At 44.1% G+C, this 25,437-nt stretch overlaps 1 protein-coding gene across 1 annotated transcript in view; it reads right to left on the reverse strand.

Annotated features, from left to right (window-relative positions):
* The window catches only part of LOC115461843 (arf-GAP with GTPase, ANK repeat and PH domain-containing protein 3-like), a 726,817-nt gene that overhangs the window by 171,046 nt on the left and 530,334 nt on the right, over window positions 1-25,437 (reverse strand). The window contains exon 13 of the mRNA XM_030191903.1: window positions 4,168-4,314. Within this exon, the coding sequence (XP_030047763.1) occupies window positions 4,168-4,314 (147 nt within the window). The remainder of the gene's footprint in view (window positions 1-4,167; window positions 4,315-25,437) is intronic.

The raw sequence follows: 25,437 nt of genomic DNA on the forward strand, positions 1-25,437 counted from the left end.
CACCGCAGTGACTAGGGCATCTACTTCAGGCATTGCAAAGTGAGCCAAATGCTCCTCACGCAGAGGGTATAATTGCCCCATAGCCCTGGAAACTTTCAAAGGTCCCTCGGGGTCAGCCCACTGAGCGGAAATAAGCTCTTGGATGGAATCATGCAAAGGAAAGGCTCGAGCAGGCTTTTTGGTACTAGCCATCCTAGGATTCACAGAGGAGGCCATGCCACTGTCAGGCTCTTCAATAGAAAGGACCTGTAGGGCATCTGAAATAACTACTACTACTACTACTATTTAGCATTTCTATAGTGCTACAAGGCGTACGCAGCGCTGCACAAACATAGAAGAAAGACAGTCCCTGCTCAAAGAGCTTACAATCTAATAGACAAAAAATAAATAAAGTAAGCAAATCAAATCAATTAATGTGAATGGGAAGGAAGAGAGGAGGGTAGGTGGAGGCGAGTGGTTACAAGTGGTTACGAGTCAAAAGCAATGTTAAAGAGGTGGGCTTTCAGTCTAGATTTAAAGGTGGCCAAGGATGGGGCAAGACGTAGGGGCTCAGGAAGTTTATTCCAGGCGTTGGGTGCAGCAAGACAGAAGGCGCGAAGTCTGGAGTTGGCAGTAGTGGAGAAGGGAACAGATAAGAAGGATTTATCCATGGAGCGGAGTGCACGGGAAGGGGTGTAGGGAAGGACGAGTGTGGAGAGATACTGGGGAGCAGCAGAGTGAGTACATTTATAGGTTAGTAGAAGAAGTTTGAACAGGATGCGAAAACGGATAGGGAGCCAGTGAAGGGTCTTGAGGAGAGGGGTAGTATGAGTAAAGCGACCCTGGAGGAAGATGAGACGGGCAGCAGAGTTTTGAACCGACTGGAGAGGGGAGAGGTGACTAAGTGGGAGGCCAGCAAGAAGCAGATTGCAGTAGTCTAAACGAGAGATGACAAGGGTGTGGATGAGGGTTTTGGTAGAGTGCTCGGAAAGAAAGGGGCGGATTTTACGGATGTTGTAAAGAAAGAAACGACAGGTCTTGGCAATCTGCTGGATATGAGCAGAGAAGGAGAGAGAAGAGTCAAAGTTGACCCCAAGGTTTCGAGCTGAGGAGACAGGGAGAATGAGAGAGCCATCAACAGAAATAGAAAACGGGGGGGGGGGGGGGGGGGGGGGGGGGGGGGAATGAGAAGCTCGGTTTTGGTCATATTTAATTTCAGGTGGTGTTGAGACATCCAGACAGCAATGTCAGACAAGCACGCTGAAACTTTGGTTTGGATGCAAGGTGAGATATCAGGGGTAGAAAGGTAGATTTGGGAGTCATCAGCATAGAGATGGTAGGAAAAGCCATGGGATAAGATTAATGAACCAAGGGAAGAAGTGTAGATAGAAAAGAGGAGGGGACCAAGAACAGAACCCTGAGGTACGCCGACAGGCAGAGGGATAGAAGTAGAAGAGGATCCACCAGAGTGAACACTAAAGGTGCGGAGGGAGAGGTAGGAAGAGAACCAGGAAAGGACAGAGCCCTGGAATCCAAGTGAGGACAGGGTATCGAGAAGTATGCTGTGATCGACAGTGTCAAAAGCAGCAGAAAGATCAAGAAGAATGAGGATGGAATATTGACCTCTGGATTTAGCCAGTAATAGGTCATTGGAGACTTTAGTAAGCGCAGTTTCAGTTGAGTGGAGAGGGCGAAAACCAGATTGTAGTGGGTCAAGAATAGTATGTGAGGAGAAAAAATCAAGGCAGCGGTGGTGAACAGCACGCTCAAGTAATTTGGAGAGAAAAGGAAGGAGGGAGATGGGTCGGTAATTAGAGGGACAAGTAGGGTCGAGTGAAGGCTTCTTAAGGAGAGGTGTGACCACAGCATGTTTAAAGGCAGCAGGGACAGTCGCAGTGGAAAGTGAGAGGTTGAGAATGTGACAGATAAAAGGAATAAGAAACATAGTAACATAGTAGATGACGGCAGAAAAAGACCTGCATGGTCCATCCAGTCTGCCCAACAAGATAAACTCATATGTGCTACTTTTTGTGTATACCTAACCTTGATTTGTACCTGTCCTTTTCAGGGCACAGACCGTATAAGTCTGCCCAGCACTATCCCCGCCTCCCAACCACCAGCCCCTCCTCCCACCACCGGCTCTGAGGGAAACAACGCAGTACCAAAAGTAGAGCAGGAGAGATGGCATTAAGAAGGTGGGTGGGAATGGGATCAGGGGAACAGGTGGTACATTTTGAGGAAGAAAGGAGAAGTGTAGTTTCCTCAATAGTAACTTCAGTAAAGGAGGAAAGGGAATGAGGGGAAGGAGAGAGAGGGGAACGGACTAGTGGAGGGAGAGGTGGTGAGGTAGAGAAAGCAAGGTTTATCTTTTGAACCTTGTTGTGAAAGAATTCAGCAAGGGTCTGAGGAGATAATGAAGGGGGAGTTGGGGGAGGGGCACCTTGAGGAGAGAGTTCAATGTGGTGAAGAGAAGTCGAGGATTAGAGCCAAGAGAGTTGGTCAGTTGGATATAATAATCCTGTTTGGCACGTAAAAGAGCAGATTGGAAGGAGGTCAGCATGAACTTAAAGTGTAAGAAATCAGCAAGGGCCCGAGATTTCCGCCAGAGGCATTCGGCGGCGCGGGTACAGGAACGTAGGTAGCGGATATTAGAAGTCAGCCAAGGTTGGGGTTTTGTACGCCTTACAAATAAGCGCTGGCAGCTCATCACGGTGGAAAATCCTCACCGCGGAGGGATCATCCAGATCCTGTGGTAATTCTGCACCTGACTCTGGCTCCTCAGACCACGAAGGCCTGCTAGAACTCTCCGAATCCTCACAGCCCGACCACGGGGAGGGGGGGGGGGGGGGGGGGGGGGGGGGGAAGGAGGTGCACCACAATCTGAAGGGGACTTAGCCCTTCTACGCTTTTCTTTATGCCAATTATCAGGGAAAATAGCCTCAGCGGGCAGTCCCAGGCCAGAATCCACCGGGGGGGACAACAGAAGGGGCCTCAGACGACCCTTGAAGGAGAGCTCTTTTCAGCAAGTATGCTTTATGTAATAATAACACAAAATGAGAGGAGAAAAACTCGCCCTGGGCACCCAGATCCCGTCCGGGGCTAGCCGCTCCCTGAATAGCCTCAATTCGAGATCCCCCCCCCCCCCCCGGGGCTCAGGGCTCTCCATCTCTACGGAGGCCGCGCCATGCGGAGAATTCAAAATGGCGTCCACTGCCAGCTCTGAGTGGGAAGAATCATCGCTCGCCATGCTCGGGCCGGCTCTTACACCTGTACAGCACGATTTACAAGCCCCGCTGCTGATTTGCGCTTGCCACACCGGGAACAGCGCTTTATATTCTCTGCAGCCATCGCCGAAAACGGCGGGAAAATTCAAAATGGCGGTTTTGCACCAAAAACGCCCCGATCACGGGCCCACCCCGGAGGAGTTAGAAAACACTCTTACCTCACCGGACCGAGTATCACAGCTCCGGTCCCATAGAAGAATCAAAGGAAAACCTCTGTTCTTTTTTTTTTTTTTAACGCTGTGAGGAAAGCAGAGGTAATAAGAACTCCGGAGGCTCAGATGAGTGGGAAAGGCAGGGAAAGGCGAACCAATGTGCCTGCATCCACTGAGTGGGAAAGGACATGGAAAAGCAAGCTAATATGTCCACATCCACGGGGGCATGGGTAAGGCAGGGAAAGGGCTGACCTATGTGCCTTCAAAGTGAAGCTGCTATAGCCTCTAACACCCCGGCTAACAACTGGCAAACCAGGAGCCACCCCCATGCAGATTTTGATGGAGCTCGAAGAAGCTGCCGCCTCCCTGCTTGGGGAGATAGAGAATACTGAAGAGGCAGTGGAGCTGGCTGGCCATGAGGCACTGTGAAAAGTTGAGTGCTCTCTATCTCCCCCTGCTGGTTGATAGACACAACCCATACGTAATGGCTTCATCTGCTTGATGACAAGGAAAAAACCAATACGCTGGCATTTAAGTAATAGCTTCTACATACATACAAAACACTTCAAATGTTTAAAGAATCATCTAACTTCTTTCCCTAACAGCATTCCTGCCCCCGAGGACACTTGAGAAGAGCTTACCACCCAATTCCTAGATCCAATCAGCTGAAATACGATTAAGAAGAGCCCCAGGCTTTATGTTCGCTCTGAAATGACTATCATTGCTAATCTATCAACTACCATGTCTCTTACCATCCACTCCACTGGTGGGGCCATCAGGTCTGGGGTTTCCAGTGCTTTTTTTCCGGCGATGTTTCTTCCTGTTGGTATGTGGCGATGGAGGTGGTTCCATTTTGGGGCTGGTGGTACTAGAGCTCAGAGATTCACTAATGCCATTAACTGCAGTAAAGAGAGACAAAAAACAAAGCAGAAAATCAAAGAGAGAAAGGGTTTTTCTCTGTAACATCACCACTACTACTACTACTACTTGACATTTCTAAAGCGCTACCAGGGTTACGCAGCGCTGTACAATTTAACACAGAAGGACAGTCCCTGCTCAAGGAGCTTACAATCTAAAAGACAGGTGTACAATCTAAAAAGAAGTATAGAGTATACAGTCCGTCTGATAGGGAATACTATAATTCACAAAAGGTTAGGTGCCGAAAGCAGCATTGAAGAGGTGAGTTTTAAGCAGAGATTTGAAAATGGGTAGGGAGGGGGCTTGGCATAGGGGTTGAGGAAGATTGTTCCAGGCAAAGGGTGAGGCAAGGCAGAATGAGCGGAGCCTGGAGTTGGCAGTGGTGGAGAAGGGAACTGAGAGGAGGGATTTGTCCTGTGAGCGGAGGTTACGGGTGGAAACATAGGGGGAGATGAGGGAGGAGAGGTAGTGAAGAGCCGCAGACCGGGTGCATTTGTAGGTAAGGAGGAGAATCTTGAATTGTATGCGGTATCTGATCGGAAGCCAGTGAAGTGACTTGAGGAGAGGGGTGATGTGAGTATATCGGTTCTGGCGGAATATTAGACGTGCGGCAGCGTTCTGAACGGATTGAAGGGGGGATAGATGGCTAAGTGGGAGGCCGGTGAGGAGTAAGTTGCAGTAGTCAAGGCGAGAGGTAATGAGAGCGTGGACGAGAGTTCGTGTGGTGTGCTCAGATAGGAAAGGGCGAATTTTGCTGATGTTGAAGAGGAAGAAGCGACAGGTCTTGGCAGTCTGTTGGATATGCGCAGAGAAGGAGAGGGAGGATTCGAAGATGACTCCGAGGTTGCGGGCAGATGGGATGGGGAGGATGAGGGTGTTATCAACTGAGATGGAGAGTGGAGGAAGAGGAGAGGTGGGTTTAGGTGGAAAGACAAGGAGCTCAGTTTTGGACATGTTCAGCTTCAGGTGGCGGTTGGACATCCAGGCAGCAATGTCGGATAAGAAGGCAGATACCTTTGCCTGGGTCTCTGCGGTGATGTCTGGTGTGGAGAGATATAGCTGGGTGTCAACAGCATAAAGATGATACTGAAAACCATGAGATGAGATCAGTGAGCCAAGGCTGGGGACTAGAACGCTTCGTGGGGCGGGAGGTGGATGGAGCGAAGGTGTCCAAAGCAGAGGAGAGAGCGGCATTGTAAGCGGAGACCGCTTTGTTTGCCATCTCGGAGGACATGATGGAGGGGAGGAGGTTAGAGATACTAGAGGATAGAGTGGGGGGGGGGGGGGGTCAATAGCCTGGAGATTCCTGGAGGTGGTAGTTAAAGTTGGACGGGGCGGGGGGGGGGGGGGTGAAGAAGTGTGAACGTGATCAGGTGATGATCGGAGAGAGGGAGAGCAGAAGAGTGGAAATTGTAGGGTGAGCCAATCTCACACTTAGACTTCTGCAACCTGCTCCTCATAAGTCTTTCCCTGTGATGGGATACGATTTAGCTTGCACCTTCGTTCAGTTTTCGCAGATCACCAGGAGCCACAGTGCTGCTGCTCTAATCCACACTTAAAACCTCAAAACTAAGCTGCACTGTTGTAACCTCTGTGCCATTCTCTTCTCGGACACAGAGGGAAGATTTGCTTCAAGGTCCTTAGGATTCTGGACTTTCTCTGTTACTTCCACTAAAACAAACCACACAGCCACATACATTTTAGAACTGTTGCACTTGGGTATTTGTATAAAATAATGATGCGACAAAACAAAAATCTAGACACAAAGGAGGCATCTTTGGACTCCAAGACCCTATCAAGTTACTCTTTAGACAGCTCCCAGGATATGGGCACCCTTTATTTATTTATTACATTTGTATCCCGCGCTTTCCCGCTCAACGCAGGCTCAATGCTGCTTACATAGTAACAAGAGAATACAATCTGTAGTATCTGAATGTATGTGGTAGGACAAACGAACAAGGGTAAATGGGATAAAAGAGGTATGAGAGAAAGGATAGGGATAGGTAAGGAAGTGGAGCCATGAAGAAGAGGTAGGGGAAGAGCATGGAGGGTAAGAAGATTGGTAGGAGGTAATTTCTGAGCCATTGTTGTTAATGATTATATGAACCGGTAAATGGATGGGTTGCTTATGTTAAAATTCAGTGCGAAGAAATGAAAGTGATGCACTTAAGGAGTAGAAATCCACGGGAGACGTATGTGTTAGGCGGTGAGAGGGATCTTGGGGTGATATTATCTGAGGATCTGAAGGCGACGAAACAGTGTGACAAGGCGGTGGCCGTAGCTAGAAGGTTGTTAGGCTGTATAGAGAGAGGTGTGACCAGCAGAAGAAAAGAGGTTTTAATGCCCCTGTATAAGTAGTTGGTGAGGCCCCACCTGAAGTATTGCAGATGAAACAGATTGTGGTGGCTGGAGCCATCTTATGACAACCATGATAGGCCATCAGTGTTGTTAACAGATTTATACTGGTTACCAGTAATAGGTGACCCTATACTTTAAGTTACTCTCTCTTGTTTTTAGCATATTGCGAGGAAATAAGAATAGCCACACTGGGTCAAACAAATGGTCCATCAGCCCAGTATCCTACTTCCAGCAGAAACCCAATTAGTAGCAACCCTGGGACTATAAACCAATATATTAGCAAACTGAGTGAGGTGGTATGTACCAGAGAGCCAGCTAAGGTCTAGCCAGGCAGAATTTCTGTCTGTACTACCAATTAAATACCTTTGATTGGTAAGATTTAGAACAAGAGTATTTTCAAGTGTAGTCCCAGGTGGAATGTCTTATCTGAGGATTGGAGTCAAAAGCTAAACTGCAAGGCATTGTAATACCTTGGGTAGGGGGAAGAGGAGAGAAGTTTGGTAGATTGTACTTATATAAAGTTTTTATATGGTGTTTAAAAAATATATGAGTTGTCAAATTTGGCATATCTGTTAATATACTTTCCTTAACTCCCATCAGAACAGTCCAGAAAAGTGGTTTGCAGCAAAGTTCTGTTGTAGATTAGGAATTGGTTACAGGACAGGAAAAAAAGAGGGTAAAGTGATTAGAGGGATCTATAGTGGGACTGGTACTATTTAACGTATTTATAACCGGAACGAGTGAGGTGATTAAATTTGCAGATGACATAAAATTATTCAAAGTTGTTAAAATGCATGCTCCTGAAAAACTGAAGGAAAAACTTAGCAAACTGGAAGACTAGGCATCCAAATGACAGATGGAATTTACTGTGGACAAATGCAAAGTGATGCACATCGGAAACAATAATCCAAACCCTAGTTACCTTAAGAGTCAGCACTCAAGAAAAAGATCTAGGTGTCATTGTAGACGCTGAAGTCTTCTGCCCAGCATGTGGTGGTGGCCAAAAAAGCAAACAAGATGCTAGGAATTATTAGGAAAGGGAAGCAAAATACAACCAAGATTACTATAATGCCTTTGTATCGCTCCATGGTGCGTCCACACCTTCAGTATTGCATTCAGCTCTGGTCGTTGTAACTCAAAAAAGATATAGCAATATTAGAAAAGGTTCAAAGAAGAATGAGCAACATGATAAACGGGATAGAACTCCTCTCGTATGAGGAAAGGCTGAAGAGGTTATGGTTCTTCAGCTTGAAAAAGGGACGAGGTCCACAAAATTCTGTGTAGAACGGGTGAAAGTGAAACGATTTTTCACTCTTTCAAAACCAGGGGACACTCAATGAAATTACATGGAATTTCTTTTAAAACAAATAGGAGGAAATATTTTTTCACTCAATGAATAGTTAAGCTCCGGAACTCTTTGCCAGAGGATGTGGTAACAGCAGTTAGTGTATCGAGGTTTAACCCTTTAGTGTCCAAAGTTCCCATCAATCTGTTCCCATATGGCTTTTTATGGGAACATAGGACACTAAAGGGTTAAAAAAAAGGTTTGGACAAGTTCCTGGAGCAAAAGTCCATAGTCTGCTATTGAGACAGACATGGGAAGGAACTGCTTGCCCTGGGATTTGTAGTATGGAGCTGAGGGAAACAGAGAGGTACACAGAGGAGACCTACAGAGGCGTTGAAGAGAAGTCCCACCTCCAATCTGGTAGCCCTTATGCTACCTTGGAGGAGGGAGGTCTCCTAGAAGGAGAGCATCACCCTGGTGAAGTAGGAAGTACTCCTGTAGCCAGGACCTGCCCACCAGGGGATGTTCTTAACCTCTCACACCGAGGACATATCTCCAAGTGCTGCCCGGGAGGGAAAGGTTAGGACAGCTGTTCTACTTGGCGATTCGATCATTAGGCATATAGATAGCTGGGTGGCTGGTGGACATGAGGATTGCCTGGTGACTTGCTTGCCTGCCTGGTGCGAAGGTGGCGGACCTCACGTGTCACCTAGATAGGATTTTAGATAGTGCTGGGGAGGAGCCGGCTGTCTTGGTACATATGGGTACCAATGACATAGGAAAATGTGGGAGAGAGGTTCTGGAAGCCAAATTTAGGCTCTTAGGTAGAAAGCACAAATCCAGATCCTCTAGGGTAGCATTTTCTGAAATGCTACCCGTTCCACGCGCAGGGCCCAAGAGACAGGCAGAGCTCCGGAGTCTCAATGCGTGGATGAGACGATGGTGCAGGGAAAAGGGTGTTAGATTTGGGCACCATTCGGGGGAAGGGGGAGCCTATTCCAAAAGGATGGGCTCCACCTCAACCATGGTGGGACCAGGCTGCTGGCATCGGCATTTAAAAAGGAGATAGAGCAGCTTTTAAACTAGAAACGAGGGGAAGGCCGACAGTCATTCAAAAGCGCATGGTTCTGGATAAGGTATCTTTCAAAGATATCACCAAAAACAGGAAAGATAGGGTATCCTGATAGTGAGGTTGCAATCAAGTGTCCTTTAATAAAAATAAAAATCAGACAAAAGATTGCAAATCAGTACTGTCAAGTACTAAGCATGATGTAAATAGGAACAACAAACATAGTTTGAAATGTCTATATGCGAATGCCAGGAGCCTAAGAAATAAGATGGGAGAGTTAGAATTTATATCGTAGTGATAGGGTGCATCCAATAGATTGAAAATTCTGCAGGAAACAAAACACTTCTTGGAATCACTGTGGATTGAAATTCCATGTGTAAAGGGGAAAAGGATTGTGATAGGAGTGTACTACTATCCGCCTGGCCAGGATGAACAGACAGATGCAGAAATGTTAAAGGAAGTGGCCAACACAACAATAATGGGTGATTTCAATTACCCCGATATTGACTGGGTAAATGTAACATTGGGGCATGCTAGGGAGGTAAAATTCCTTGATGAAATCAAGGACAGCTTTATGGAGCAGCTGGTACAGGAGCCGATGAGAGAAGGAAAAATTCTACACCTAGTCCTTAGTGGAACGCATGATCTGGTGCGGGAGGTAATGGTGCTGGGGCCGCTTGATAGCAGTGATCATGATATGATCAGATTTGATATTAGCTTTGAAGTAAGTATACATAGGAAATCAAATACGTTAGTGTTTAACTTTAAAAAAGGAGACTATGATAAAATGAGAAGAACAGTGAAAAAAAAAAAAACTTAGAGGAGCGGCTGCGAGGGTCAAAAAATTATATCAGGCGTGGATGCTGTTCAAAAACACCATCCTGGAAGCCCAGGCCAAATATATTCCGCGTATTAAAAAAGGAGGACGGAAGACCAAACGACAGCCAGAGTGGTTAAAAAGTGAGGTGAAGGAAGCTATTAGAACTAAAAGAAAATCCTTCAGAAAATGGAAGAAGGAACCGACTGAAAATAATAAGAAACACCATAAGGAATGTCAAGTCAAATGCAAAGCGCTGATAAGGAAAGCTAAGAGGGACTTCGAAAAAAAGATTGCGGTGGAGGCAAAAACATATAGTAAAAAATTTTTTTTAGGTATATTAAAAGCAGGAAGCCGGCAAAAGAATCAGTTGGACTGCTAGATGACCAAGGAGTAAAAGGGGCGATCAGGGAAGACAAAGCCGTAGCGGAGAGATTAAATTAATTCTTTGCTTTGGTCTTCACCAAGGAAGATTTGAGTGGGATACCAGTGGCAGAAATGGTATTCGAAGCTGATGAGTCAGAGAAACTTAATGAATTCTCTGTAAACCTGGAGGATGTAATGGGGCAGTTCTACAAACTGAAGAGTAGCAAATCTCCTGGACCGGATGGTATTCATCCCAGAGTACTGATAGAACTGAAAAATGAGCTTGCGGAGCTATTGTTAGTAATATGTCATTTACCCTTAAAATCGAGCGCACCGGAAGATTGGAGAGTGGCCAATGTAACGCCGATTTTTAAAAAAGGTTCCAGAGGAGATCCGGGAAATTATAGACTGGTGAGTCCGACGTCGGTGCCGGGCAAAATGGTAGAGACTATTATTAAGAACAAAATTACAGAGCATATTCAAAAGCATGGATTAATGAGACAAAGTCAACATGGATTTAGTGAAGGGAAATCTTGCCTCACTAATCTACTACATTTCTTTGAAGGGGTGAACAAACATGTGGATAAAGGTGAGCCAGTTGATATTGTGTCTCTGGATTTTCAAAGGCGTTTGACAAAATACCTCATGAAAGACTCCTGAGGCAATTAGAAAGACACAGGATAAGAGGTAATGTCCTATTGTGGATTAAAAATTGGTTAAAGAAAGAAAACAGAGAGTAGGGTTAAATGGTTAGTATTCTCAATGGAGAAGGGTAGTTACTGGAGTTCCTCAAGGGTCTGTGCTGGGACTGCTGCTTTTTAACATATTTATAAATGACCTAGAGATGGGAGTAACTAGTCCTAGTATTTTTGGAAAGCGTAAACAGATGCTTCACAGCTACCCTTTCATCTCCACTCATTATTTTATAGACCTGTATCATATCTCCCCTCAACTGCCTTTTCTCCAAGCTGAAGAGCCCTAGCCGCTTTAGCCTTTCCTCATAGGGAAGTCGTCCCACCCCCTTTATCATTTTTGTCGCCCTTCTCTATACCTTTTCTAATTCCATTATATCTTTTTTGAGATTCGGTGACCAGAATTGAACACAATATTCAAGGTGCGGTTGCACCATGGTGCGATACAAAGGCATTATAACATCCTCATTTTTATTTTCCATTCCTTTCCTAATAATAACTAACATTCTATTTGCTTTCTTAGCCGCAGCAGCACACTGAGCAGAGAGTTTCAACTGTTTTTATTCTTCCTTCCTATCCCGGGAAGAATTGCCCCTCTCCCACAATGGACATGTGTCCAAATGGATGAGGGGAGTCTCCCAGAAGGCTTAAAATATATTCCAATAACATGACCTCTTTCATCTGACTCCTGATATTCGTGAATATCAGTAGATGAGTAAGGGTCCTACCCATAACTAATTATGTTCAGGAGGTTAAGCGTCCTGCTAGTCATTATTAAAGGAGAGAAAACAGATAGCAAGGATAATTACCTTTATTATAGCTTACCACAATAACACAGCAGGATCAGGAATACAAGCAGATAGGTGGACGGACGGACAGCACATCATGTAGCAGGTCAAAAGGTCTTCTAAAATGCTCAGTTTTTGCCCTCTCTTATATACAATTTCGAGTACATAGAAAACCAATGCATTCCATTGACTCTAATGTAAATTCCAAACTGGCTGACCACAATCTTGCTCACAGGAAAGTCTCCCTCCCCTCTTGGACAGCTAGTCCCCTATTTTCTTTGCACCTGGCATGACTCACTCATTTCTCAACTTGTTTTTCTTACATTAGAGAAAATTCCACTTTGTAACAGATACAGCTTCCATCTTAATTCTCAAATCATCAATTTTGTTTCCATATCTATTGACCTAACTTTTCCAGTTCAAGCCATTCTAGCCTCATTCTAGGCTTGACAACTACACCTGGCCTTTCCATCAGACCTCAATCTGGGCTAACAACTAGGCCATACTATTCAGCAAGCTCCTAGAGTCAAGTTAGCCATCAGATTTCTGACCTAACCAGAGTTTCTAACAGCTTGAGCTTTGAGGCTCAGCCCATCACCATTCCAGTGGGGGTCTCTAGCTGTACCATAATTATACTTTGTACTTGGCATATGGAGCGAGGTAGTCCAGAGCTGTAATATGCAGACGAAACTTCTGGGTTTTCGTGAACTTCCCAAAGCAGGTACCTAGCGATACCAACTTATCTCGGGCAATGCTTGTTGCCAACTTTAAAATCTTCTCACTGACATAATACACCCGCTCGTTATGCAAACGAAAGCTGTAGGTACCGTCTGGCCAGTCCACAAGCAACTTAATGCTTTCTCCAATGTATTTGGAGAGTTTCTCGAACAGAGCCCTGGTCTCGTCCTCAGTTAGTGGCCGCATTTTCCTTCCGAGTCTCGTCTCGTCCCCTCTCCGCAAACACACACAACGTATCATCAACGACGACACCTAGATCCCTTTCTTGGTCTGGAACCTTGCATGACGTAGCTATAATTCAGGTTCCTCTTTCCCACATGCATCACTTTGCACTTGCTCACATTAAACGTCATCTGCCATTTAGTCTCCCAGTCTCGTAAGGTCCTCATGAAATTTTTCACAATCCTCCCGCGATTTAACGACTTTGAATAACTTTGTGTCATCAGCAAATTTAATTACCTCGCTAGTTATTCCCATCTCTAAATCATTTATAAATACATTAAAAAGCAGCGGTCCTAGCACAGACCCCTGAGGAACCCCACTAGCTACCCTTCTCCATTGTGAATACTGCCCATTTAATCCCACTCTGTTTCCTATCCTTCAACCAGTTTTTAATCCACAATAGGACTTTTCCTCCTATCCCATGACCCTCCAATTTCCTCTGTAGCCTTTCATGAGGTACCTTGTCAAACGCCTTTTGAAAATCCAGATACATGATATAAACCAGCTCCCTTTTGTCCACATGTCTGTTTACTCCTTCAAAGAACTGAAGTAAATTGGTCAGGCAAGATTTCCCCACACAAAAGCCATGCTGACTTGGTCTCAGTAATCCATGTCCTTGGATGTGCTCTGTAATTTTGTTTTTGATAATAGCCTCTACCATTTTCCCCGGCACCGACGTCAGACTCACCAGTCTATAATTCCCCGGATCTCCCCTCAAACCTTTTTTGAAAACTGGCGTTACATTGACCACCCTCCAATCTTCCGGTACCATGCTCGTTTTTAAGGATAAATTGCAAATCACTAACAGTAGCTCCGCAAGCTCATTTTCCAGTTCTATCAGTACTCTAAGATGAATACCATCCGGTCCAGGAGATATGCTACTCTTCAGTTTGCTGAACTGCCCCATTATGTCTCCAGGTTTACCGTGAAGTCAGTAAGTTTCTCCGACTTGTCCGCTTGAAATACCATTTCCGACACCAGTGTCCCACCCAAATCTTCCTCGGTGAAGACCGAAACAAAGAATTCATTCAATCTCTCCGCTACGTCTTTGTCTTTCTTGATTGCCCCTTTTACCCCTCGGTCATCCAGCGGTCCAATCGATTCTTTTGCCGGCTTCCTGCTTTTAATATAACGAAAAAATGTTTTACTATGTTTTTTTGCCTCTAATGCTAACTTTTTTTCGTAATTCCTCTTGGCCTTCTTTATCTGCGCCTTGCATTTGCTTTGACACTCCTTATGCTTCTTCTTGTTATTTTCAGATGGTTCCTCCTTCCATTTTCTGAAGGCATTTCTTTTAGACCTAATAGCTTCCTTCACTTCACTTTTCAACCACGCCGGCTGTCTTTTGGACTTCCGTCTTTCTTTTCTAATTCGCGGAATATGTTTTTTTTTTCACCGTTCTCCTCATTTTATCATAGTCTCCTTTTTTTAAAGTTAAACGCTAACGTATTTGACTTCCTGTGTATAGTTGAAGCTACAATGTAGTAAATGTAAAACTAATTGGAGAAAATTTTTCTTCACTCAACGTGTAATTAAACTCTGGAATTTGTTGCCAGAGAATGTGGTAAAGGCGGTTAGCTTACTGGAGTTTAAAAAAGGTTTGGACGGCTTCCTAAAGGAAAAGTCCATAGACCATTATTAAATGGACTTGGGGAAAATCCACTAGTTCTGGGATAAGCAGTATAAAATGTTTTGTACTTTTTTGGGATCTTGCCAGGTATTTGTGATCTGGATTGGCTACTGTTGGAAATAGGATGCTGGGCTTGATGGACCTTTGGTCTTTCCCTGTATGGCAATACTTATGTACTTATAAAGTTAAGAACTATTCGCAAATATTTTGGTTTTGATGAACTTAAGCTGCTGGTTCAAGCATTAGTATTGAGTAAACTAGACTACTGTAATACCGTTATGTGTCTGCTTTTCAAAGAAGTTGGTAAAAAGAGTGCAGTTATTACAGAATACTGCTGCACGATTGATATTTATGGTCTCCAGGTTTGAATCAGTCACTCCCCCCTCTTTAGAAAGTTGAACTAGCTTCCAGTTGAGGCAAGGGCTCAATTTAAGCTTTGTAGTTTTGTATTTAAGATACTGAATGGGCTAGCCCCTTTTGATTTGGTTCATTGGGCAAACATACTTCATTCAACCCGTTCTTATAAATTGCATGACTTAATGTTGCTTCAGTTTCCTTCAATTAGCAACTTAGATATAAATCTATCTTTAACACTTCATTATATTATCAGGTTGTTGTATTATGGAATAAGTTACCTGAGGATATTCATGTTAAATCAAAGTATTTGTTTTTTTGTAATTTTTGAAAATTTGGTTTGAGAAATTTTATGGAATTTAATTTGGTTATTTTATTTTGTAAAGGTGTTCCAGTTTTCTTTTTTGTCATCCACAATGAACTGTCAAGGTGTCTGCGAGTTAGAAGCATAGTATTGTACTGTATTACTAGCTCTCCCTTCACCCCTCCTCACCACCTCTGTTCATTGGCCTAACAGCCCTTATTTGTGCCCTTTCCTTCGTCACTAACTCTAGAATTTGCTTTCCTGATGAAACCCCTTATCTCTTCCCTCCCAAGTTAAAAAAACTGTAAAAAGAGTTATTTTTCTGAAGTAAACTATTAGGAAATAAGGTGAGAGCTGTTGCTGAAGGCTTGAACACTGTACATGGCAAGCATAGGGGAGCAAGTGACACAAGCTGTAATCTGATACATTAGTACATAACTAGGTGATACGTATATCCCGGTCATAGGGAGAGAGAAGGGAAGAACAAGTAAATTCCATGTTTCACTGTTGGAAAAAAGAATCACAAAGGGTGGATTAAACAGTCACAAAACAAGAAGACCAGCCATCCTACACAGAGTCAAACAAGGTAGGGATAGATCACAGTTTTTTAACAGAAGAAAGAAGAGGAACTAGAGGTCAAATGTCAATAAAAATGTTTTTTAGTCATCAAAAAACAATTATCCAGAGATGTGCAGCGAGCAGCTCAGTACACGTGCGTGGCGTTTGTAGTCATGCAACACTCAATATTGTGATCTACCTCTTGTTCATTGCTGTCTCCATCAGAGCTGCTCGCTGCACATTACATCAAATTGTTATCATTGTATATTACTACTGGTGATGCTGTGACACCTAAGGCAGGCACTTGTTGCCGAAACAGAGATCCGTGTTGGGTCCTGGAAGTTTTGATGAATCATTCTCTGGTGGACCCTATACGGCAACTGGATAATTGTTGTTTGATTTTTTATGATTAAAGAGCATTGTTATTGACATTTGACCTCTACAGCTTCTTTTTTCTTCTGTTGGAAAACCATGGTCCATCTTTATTTGCCTGCTTGTAAAAAGAATCACAAACCATGATTATTTGGACACACAAATAATGGGAACTTTCAAGTCTGAAGGGTAGGAATACGTGCAATGAAATATATATGCTGTACAGAGATAGCAGGAATGTACATGCTGAGGGAGGTGCTCTCTTCACCATGACCAAAAAGGATAAAGGATATTAGGAGGACCTCTCGGCCTTTTGGCTGAGAGGTGAGGGGCCCCTCTAAGCCATGCAAGTTGAATTGCAGGCCACAGGCTCTAGGAGCTTGAATTATAAACAGCTAGAATCTGAAAAGAGCATACTTCACAAACAGCAGTGGACATCCTGGAGAGGAAGGAACTGCCCATTTGGAAGAGGAGAGCCAGCAGAAGAAGACAATAGCAAAAGTGGTAAGACAGTTCCAGGCTACTTGGCCCAGTTGCAGGTAAAGATGTGGTGGATGGCCCCTTAAAACATGGGCAGCGCTACAGGGCCCAGTGGCAGACACAGCAAATGACCCCTTACAGTCCTGGCAATGCTATGGGGTGCAGACGGGCTGGAGGTCCATCAGCAGTGAGTTGACAGAGCAGTGGCCTCTCTAGATAGGAGGGTAGCCCAGCAGCTGATGAAATGGCAGAACCACAGAACAAGAAAGGTAAAGCTCAAGGGTAGCCAATAGAGCAGCTGAAACAGACAACGCCAGGTACCACAAACCCTCCCATGACTTCCAGGAGCTACCAATGATGGGGAAGGAGAAGTGGGAAGGGCAACCAGTGATGGGATGTGGAGATGGTAGTGTTCTTCCCTCTCTAGCTGGTAATGCTGTGCTGGGATAAGTACCATAACTTATCCGTATCATTAACTGATGTGTTACAGAAACGAATAGCATGAGAAATGCTACCTATATATTCATACAGTTGAGTAAATTGAATAACCTTGTAAATACTTTTAAGCCAGCTTTGTTTGCAGTCACCCTGTTTTTTGATTTTTAACTAGATGAAAGGGAGGGAAATCCCACCTGCTGACACCCTTTTTCTCAGGCGGTGGCCAAGCATTCAGGGACTGACGGAGCCCAACCAAAGAGGACTCCTACAAGGCTGGCCCCAGACTCAGGGATGCCCACAAGGTCGATCGTGCTCCCTTTCTGGCCATATTCAAATTCTGTCAACATTACATATCTTTGTGAGATTTTTTAAAAGATTCTACACCCTCGCTCTGACCAATAATTTTAACCGTTCAGCATCTCATTTCTTCACCTTCGACAAGCCTGGTCTGGACAATGTAACCATCCCTATTCTATTTCTGCGTGCAGTTTAGGAGTTTCAACAGATTCAAATGTGAAGGGTAATCTCAAATTCATAACCTGGTTTTCTCACACCTTCAAAAACATTTCCTTCATCAGATTGTCTTTTTTTTTTTTACCAACTGGAGGACCTCCAGAAGTCAGCCCATGCCTTTTGCTTTCTCCATTAGATGATCATATTTCTATTTATTTAAGAACCTCAAAAATTCTACTGTTATAAAACATGGAAATAACGAGAACCATCCTGGGCAAGTCAAAGTCTGTACTGAATTTAAAATGTTGTGTCTAGCTTTCAAACAGTTGTATGGAAACCGCCCTTCACATTTTGATGACAATCTTAAAGCTGAGACCAACCTTGATTTTTAATTGTTTAATTAACGTAGATTCCAAGCGCTTCTCTTATTTGTTTGTCTCAATCACGTAAAATGCTTTTTTCTGTTCAGTATGAAACCGAGCATATGCGCTTCTGTGAATTTTGTTTCTTCTCTATATATTTGTATAACACTTAGTTGTTCAAGATATGTAACTTATAACTGAATTCAACTGGCTGTATATTTGTGAACCATCTGGAGCTCTGGTTAGAGATGAAATATAAAAGTCTATATTTTATTTGTCTTGTCTTTGAACCAGGGATTCTCTTACAAATACCTATGGTAACACTAACAGCAGAACAAAAGCAGTCCCTAGACAGAGTCATGGTTCTACCAGACCTTGGGAAGAAGCAGAAACAGCAAATAGAGCTAAAAGCAGAGCACAACTGGCAGCAATTTTATCCTCAATCAAACTCTTCCTTCCAATTAACAGCAACATTAGAAACAATCATAGACTTGCCTAATTACTGTCAATTAGAGCTGGGTAATCAAATTGTGATCTCACACACATACACATGAATGCAGCTGACGTTTACTATGCAGTCAAATAACAAATGTCATAATACAATAGAATCAGAGCCCTGAAACCCAGTCTCTCCTCAGCACTATCCAATCAAGAACAAGGGAAGTAGAACAGAAATGGGCAAAATTGAAAGGAACTATTTTAAAGGCAAAAAAACCTTTATGTATTTGCAAAGTGATGCACTTAGGGAGTAGAAATCCATGGGAGACGTATGTGTTAGGCGGTGAGAGGGATCTTGGGGTGATAGTATCTGAGGATCTGAAGGCGACAAAACAGTGTGACAAGGCGGTGGCTGAAGTAGAAGGTTGCTAGGCTGTATAGATTTAGATTGTAAGCTCTGTTGAGCAGGGACTTTCTTTTCATGTTAATTTGTACAGCGCTGCGTAAGTCTAGTAGCGCTATAGAAATGTTTAATAGTACTAGTAGAAGTAGTGACCAGCAGAAGAACAGAGGTGTTAATGCCCCTGTACAAATCGTTGGTGAGGCCCCACCTGGAGTATTGTGTTCAGTTTTGGAGGCCGTACCTTGCAAAGGATGTAAAAAGAATTGAAGCGGTGCAAAGAAAAGCTACGAGGATGGTATGGGATTTGTGTTACAAGACGTATGAGGAGAGACTTGCTGACCTGAACATGTATACCCTGGAGGAAAGGAGAAGCAGGGGTGATATAATACAGATGTTCAAATATTTGAAAGGTATTAACCCGCAAACGAACCTTTTCCGGAGAAGGGAAGGCGGTAGAACTAGAGGACATCAAATGAGGTTGAAGGGGGGCAGACTCAAGAAAAATGTCAGGAAGTATTTTTTCACGGAGAGTGGTGGATATCTGGAATGCTCTCCCACGGGAGGTGGTGATGAAAACGGTAACGGAATTCAAAAATGCGTGGGATAAACATAAGGGAAACCTGTTCAGAAGGAATGGATCCTCAGAAGCTTAGCCAAGATTGGGTGGCAGAGCCGGTGGTGGGAGGTGGAGCTAGTGGTTGGGAGGCAAGGCCAGTGCTAGGCAGACTTCTACGGTCTGTGCACTGAAGAGCACAGGTACAAATCACACAAAAAGTAGCACATATGAGTTTATCTTGTTGGGCAGACTGGATGGACCGTATAGGTCTTTCTCTGCCGTCACCTACTATGTTACTATGTTCATGTCTGGGGTTATAATACCACTGATAAAGTAATTTATAGGCAAGCGATCTGCAAAATCCAACGTGGAAAACAAACTAGCAGATCAATATAATGTCCAAACAACTTTATTTAACACACCGTATGTAAGACAAATGCCCGACACAGGCCGTGTTTCGCCCAACAATAGGGCTGCGTCAGGGGCTATAATAAACAAACATATCAAATTATAAAACACAAAGAATCATAGAAAATATGTATCTCTATAGAAATGTGCATAAAACATCAATATAAATAATAATATACATGTAAAGCATAGACATGAATTATAGACATTGAGAGTCTCTTTTGGATTCAAAATTAATATGAACGTGTAAAAATGTGTTAAAGTAAACGTATAAAAACATTAAATATAAAATATTTAAAAATATTAACACATAAATATGCATATACATATATATAAAATATATAAATATGACAGAAACCTCAACATTATGAATTAAAAAAATACAAATTAAAAACATCTATAGTACATATATATTGTAAAATACCAGCAAAGAAAGGGCACTGGCTTAGACATAAAGAGAGAAAATTTAGGTTGTAAAACCATTAGGAAGCATAAAATTGAGAACACATACCTAATCTGTATCTTCAATAAATGAGAGCGGCTGTAAAAGCAGGAAGGCTTTGTCAAACAAATCTGATAAAAGGCCAGTTTTATTAAGCCACGTAGGCGCCTACACGCACCCAACGCACGCCAATTTGGAGTTACCGCCCAGCTACGCCTACTGGAAAATAAATTTTTATTTTCTGGCAAGCAGCAGAAACCGAGCGGTAATCGTCATTCTACGTGCATGGACAATTACCGCATCGTTAACATGTGAGACCTTATCGCTGTCAATGGCTGGCGGTAAAGTCTCGGACCCAAAATGGACGGGCGCCAGTTTTTATTTTGCCACACATCCATTTTTCAGCAAAAATTTTAAAAGGCCTTTTTTACGTGACTGAAAAATGGATCTGCTAAATGCGCCCACACTAGCACAGCCCATTTTTCGGCACACTTTAGTAAACTGAGTGACCGTAGAATTAGATCAAGGGCATGTACTGGAAGGGCTGTGGAGTCGGTATACCAGATCTTCAATTCCGACTCCAGCTTCGATGTTGACGCCTACTGATCTTAGGCTTTACATTTTTTGTTCTGATCTCTATATTTACTATCCCTATAGGTGCCCAGCATCTCCCTTTCATAGTAACATAGTAGATGACGGCAGAAAAAGACCTGCACGATCCATCCAGTCTGCCCAACAAGATAAACTCATATGTGCTACTTTTTGTGTATACCCTACCTTGATTTGTACCTGTCCTCTTCAGGGCACAGACCGTGTAAGTCTGCCCAGCACTATCCCCGCCTCCCAACCACCAGCCCCGCCTCCCACCACCGGCTCTGGCACAGACCGTATAAGTCTGCCCGGCACCATCCCCGCCTCCCGCCACCGGCTCTGCCACCCAATCTCAGCTAAGCTCCTTAGGATCCATTCTTTCTGGAAGGTCATTTTCTTGGTGGCAGTTACTTCAGCTCGCAGAGTAAGTGAGCTTCAAGCCTTGGTAGCTCATGCTCCTTGTACTAAATTTCATCATAACAGAGTAGTCCTCCGCACTCACCCTAAGTTCTTGCCGAAGGTGGTGTCGGAGTTCCATCTGAACCAGTCAATTGTCTTGCCAACATTCTTTCCCCGTCCTCATTCCTGCCCTGCTGAACGTCAGCTGCACACATTGGACTGCAAGCGAGCATTGGCCTTCTACCTGGAGCGGACAAAGCCCCACAGACAGTCCGCTCAATTGTTTATTTCTTTTGATCCCAACAGAAGGGGAGTGGCTGTCGGGAAACGCACCATTTCCAATTGGCTAGCAGATTGCATTTCCTTCACTTACGCCCAGGCTGGGCTGACTCTTGAGGGTCATGTCACGGGTCATAGTGTTAGAGCCATGGCAGCGTCAGTGGCTCACTTGAAGTCAGCCACTATTGAAGAAATTTGCAAGGCTGCGACGTGGTCATCCGTCCACACATTCACATCGCATTACTGCCTTCAGCAGGATACCCGACGCGACAGTCGGTTTGGGCAGTCAGTGCTGCAGAATCTGTTTGGGGTTTAGAATCCAACTCCACCCCCTAGGCCTATTTTTATTCTGTTCCAGGCTGCACTCTCAGTTAGTTGAATAAGTTTAGGTCAATCTCAGTTATGTCCTCGCCGTTGCGAGGCCCAATTGACCAATGTTTGTTGTTTTGAGTGAGCCTGGGGCTAGGGATACCCCATCAGTGAGAACAAGCAGCATGCCTGTCCTCGGAGAAAGCAAAAGCTACATACCTGTAGAAGGTATTCTCTAAGGACAGCAGGCTGATTGTTCTCACAAACCCAGCATCTCCCTTTCATAGTAACATAGTAGATGACGGCAGAAAAAGACCTGCACGGTCCATCCAGTCTGCCCAACAAGATAAACTCACATGTGCTACTTTTTGTGTATACCCTACCTTGATTTGTACCTGTCCTCTTCAGGGCACAGACCATATAACTCTGCCTAGCACTATCCCCGCCTCCCAACCACCAGCCCCGCCTCCCACCACCGGCTCTGGCACAGACCATACAAGTCTGCCCAGCACTATCCCCGCCTCCCAACCACCAGCCCCGCCTCCCACCACCGGCTTTGGCACAGACCGTATAAGTCTGCCCAGCACTATTTCCGCCTCCCAACCACCGGCCCTGCCTCCCACCACCGGCTCTGGCACATACCGTATAAGTCTGCCCAGCACTATCCTCACCTCCCAACCACCGGCCCAGCCTCCCACCACCGGCTCTGGCACAGACCGTATAAGTCTGCCCAGCACTATCCCTGCCTCCCAACCACCAGCCCCGCCTCCCACCGCCGGCTATGGCACAGACCGTATAAGTCTGCCCAGCACCATCCCCACCTCCCAACCACCAGCCCCGCCGCCTCCCACCACTGGTTCTGGCACAGACTGTATAAGTCTGCCCAGCACTATCCCCGCCTCCCAACCACCAGTCCCGCCTCCCACCACCGGCTCTGGCACAGACCGTATAAGTCTGCCCAGCACCATCCCCACCTCCCAACCACCAGTCCCACCTCTGGCTCTGGCACAGACCATATAAGTCTGCCCAGCACTATCCCCGCCTCCCAACCACCAGCCCCGCCACCCAATCTCGGCTAAGCTCTTGAGGATCCATTCCTTCTGAACAGGATTCCTCTATGTTTATCCCACGCATGTTTGAATTCCGTTACCGTTTTCTTTTCCACCACCTCCCTTTATCAACCATCTTCCTTTATCCACATGTTTGTTCACCCCTTCAAAGAAATGTAGTAGATTGGTGAGGCAAACTTTCCTTTCACAAAATCATGTTGGCTTTATGTTATTAATCCATGCTTTTGAATATGCTCTGTAATTTTGCTCTTTACAATAGTCTCTACCATTTCGCCTAGAACAAACTTCAAGGTTTACCAGTCTATAGTTTCCTGGATCATGTACTACTGATGCTTGATCTCAGGAAGGCGAGCCTACAAGTTTTGATTGACTCATTTTTGCAAGCTGGGAAAGCTGGGATTCCAAGTGCAATTTACCTGTAGTCCTCTTGGTTGCCTGCCTGTCCTAGGGTTCTGTGTTGTATCTAGTACTTTTTAATAGTTATCTGCATCTTTTCCTAGATCTAATTGAAAGCTTCCACATTAGAAATCAATGAACAGGAAAAGGATCTAGGTGTCATTGTTGATGATACATTGAAGCCCTCTGCTCAGTGTTCAACGGTGGCTAAGAAAGCAAATAGAATGTTAGGAATTATTAAGAAATGAATAAAAACAAAAAAATGAGAACATTACCATGCCATTTTATCGCTCCATGGTGTGATCGAATGAAATTCTTATCACCGCATCTCAAAGAACATATAGTGGAATTAGAAAAGGTACAGAGAAGTGCGGCAAAAATGATAAAGGGGATGGGATGACTTCCTTTTGAGGAAAGGCTAAAGCGGCTAGGGCTCTTCAGATTGGAGAAGAGACGGCTGAGGAGAGATATGATAAGGGTCTATAAAGTACCGAGTGGAGTGGAATGGGTAGATGTGAACCACTTGTTTACTCTTTCCAAAAATACTAGGACTAACGTGGTAAAAGCAATTAGCTTAGCAGGGTTTAAAAAACATTTGAATACTTTCCTAAAAGAAAAGTCCGTAAACCATTACTAAGATGGACTTGGGGAAAATCCACTGCTTATTTCTAAGATAAGCAGCACAAAATCTGTTTTACTGCTCTGGGATCTTGCCAGGTACTTGTGACCTGGATTTGCCACTGTTGGAAACAGGATACTGGGCTTGATGGACATTTAGTATGTCCAGTATGGCAATGCTTATTGTTCTTATGTTCTTCAAGATTTAATGTTTTCTATGTGCCACTACAGAAAGAGATTAAAGCCATGTTTACACTTAAACAACTACTTACAGGGCCAGATTACTTAATACTGCTTAACTATGGGAAAAATGTTTAATATGTGTGGCGTACAGAGCCTCCCTAGCCGAGACTTAGTTTAGTTTATTTCTTGATATACCGCACGTGGTTATTAAAAATATCTATTACCGTATGTCAGTGTGTCTACATGCTCGTATGTGTGTACATGACAGTAAACGCATCCGCAGATAAATGCCTATAAATGCTGATCAGGGGCAGGGTTTCTATGTAAATGTATATCAGCATGTTCATCTCTGAAGTTTACTGACCCTTCTAAAAGAAAGAACTTGTGAGTACTGCAGCATTAAGCAGAAAGCGAAAGCAACCCCCAGCCTCCCTAAGCATCTGATTAATTCTAGCACAGTGGGGTGCTGATGGGAGGATGGCCAGTGACACTACCTCCATCGCCCAGAAATTGATAGTTTCTCACAGTTACAAATGAGGAACTGCTCCTGAGTAAATGGCACAGCCCGCAGTCGGACTCCAGCAATGATGGAAAGAGCACTCTTTAAACTGCTAAAGCCCCTGGGACCCTGTGGGGGGAGGCAGCCCTGCTAATGAGAACTACAAGGGGGCAAACACGCATGCAAATAGCTGCCATTCTCTTGATGTGCATTTAAGTGCTTTTTTACTGCCATAGCAAGGCAAAAGAAGGAAGGAGTGATGAATGGGCTCACAAAGCACTTATTTTCCAATTCTGCAAAGTGGCTACGCTGGGAAATGTATGAATTATTTTAATTCACTCAACTGTTCTGAAATATCCAGAAGGGGGAGAATGAGAGAGGGGCAGGGGGAGAGAAAATGTATGAATTATTTTAATTTACCCAATTGATCTGACAGAGATAAGAAAAGAAAGTTAGCGAAGGAGAGAACATGGGGAGACAGAAGGAATTTTAATTCACTGAGCTACAGCATGCTAAGACGAAATAGACAAGAGAAAGACACAGCAAAAAAAAAATGTTTAAATTAAAAAAAAAAAAAAACAAGAGAGAAAGGAAACTAGAGAATGGGAAAAGGAGAACAGACAGGAAGTGGAGGACCAGACGACAGACAAGGAAAGAAAAGAGGATAGGAGATGGGGAAAAACAGAGCACAGTTAGGTACACTAGAAGCTAGACACAAATGTTGCCTGCAGTCAAATATCAGTATAGAAAGATTAAAACTCGCCATACAGGGTCAGACCAAAGGTCCATCAAACTCAGAATCCTATTTTCAGTAGTGGCCAATTCATGGTCACAAACACCAGACAAAAAATCAGAAGGCTGAAATTTGGGCTTATATTTTTCCTTGGATCCTGCCAAACCAGTCCAGAACAGTGGGTTATATCTTCCTGCCAGCAGATGGAGCCAGAGAAAAACAGCTCCGAGCTGAGTTCACTCCTTTTATAGGAGGCTGAAGTTGCCTTCAGATCCTCACCATCCTCTATCAATGCTAAGAAAATTAAAGGCAATTATTAAGTTTTGGGTTTCCAATTTACCACCTAAGCCAAACCTGGCGCAGTTGACAATATTTCATGATCACTAATCTAGAAGAAAGAATTCCATACACCAAGGGTACAACTACATTCAAAGTAGGTTACAACATATACGCTGTTAACTTTCTGAATTAGTCAAACTGAGAACTTTTTGTGG

The sequence above is a fragment of the Microcaecilia unicolor genome, chromosome 1, assembly GCF_901765095.1.
Source record: "Microcaecilia unicolor chromosome 1, aMicUni1.1, whole genome shotgun sequence".
NCBI classification, from domain to species: domain Eukaryota; kingdom Metazoa; phylum Chordata; class Amphibia; order Gymnophiona; family Siphonopidae; genus Microcaecilia; species Microcaecilia unicolor.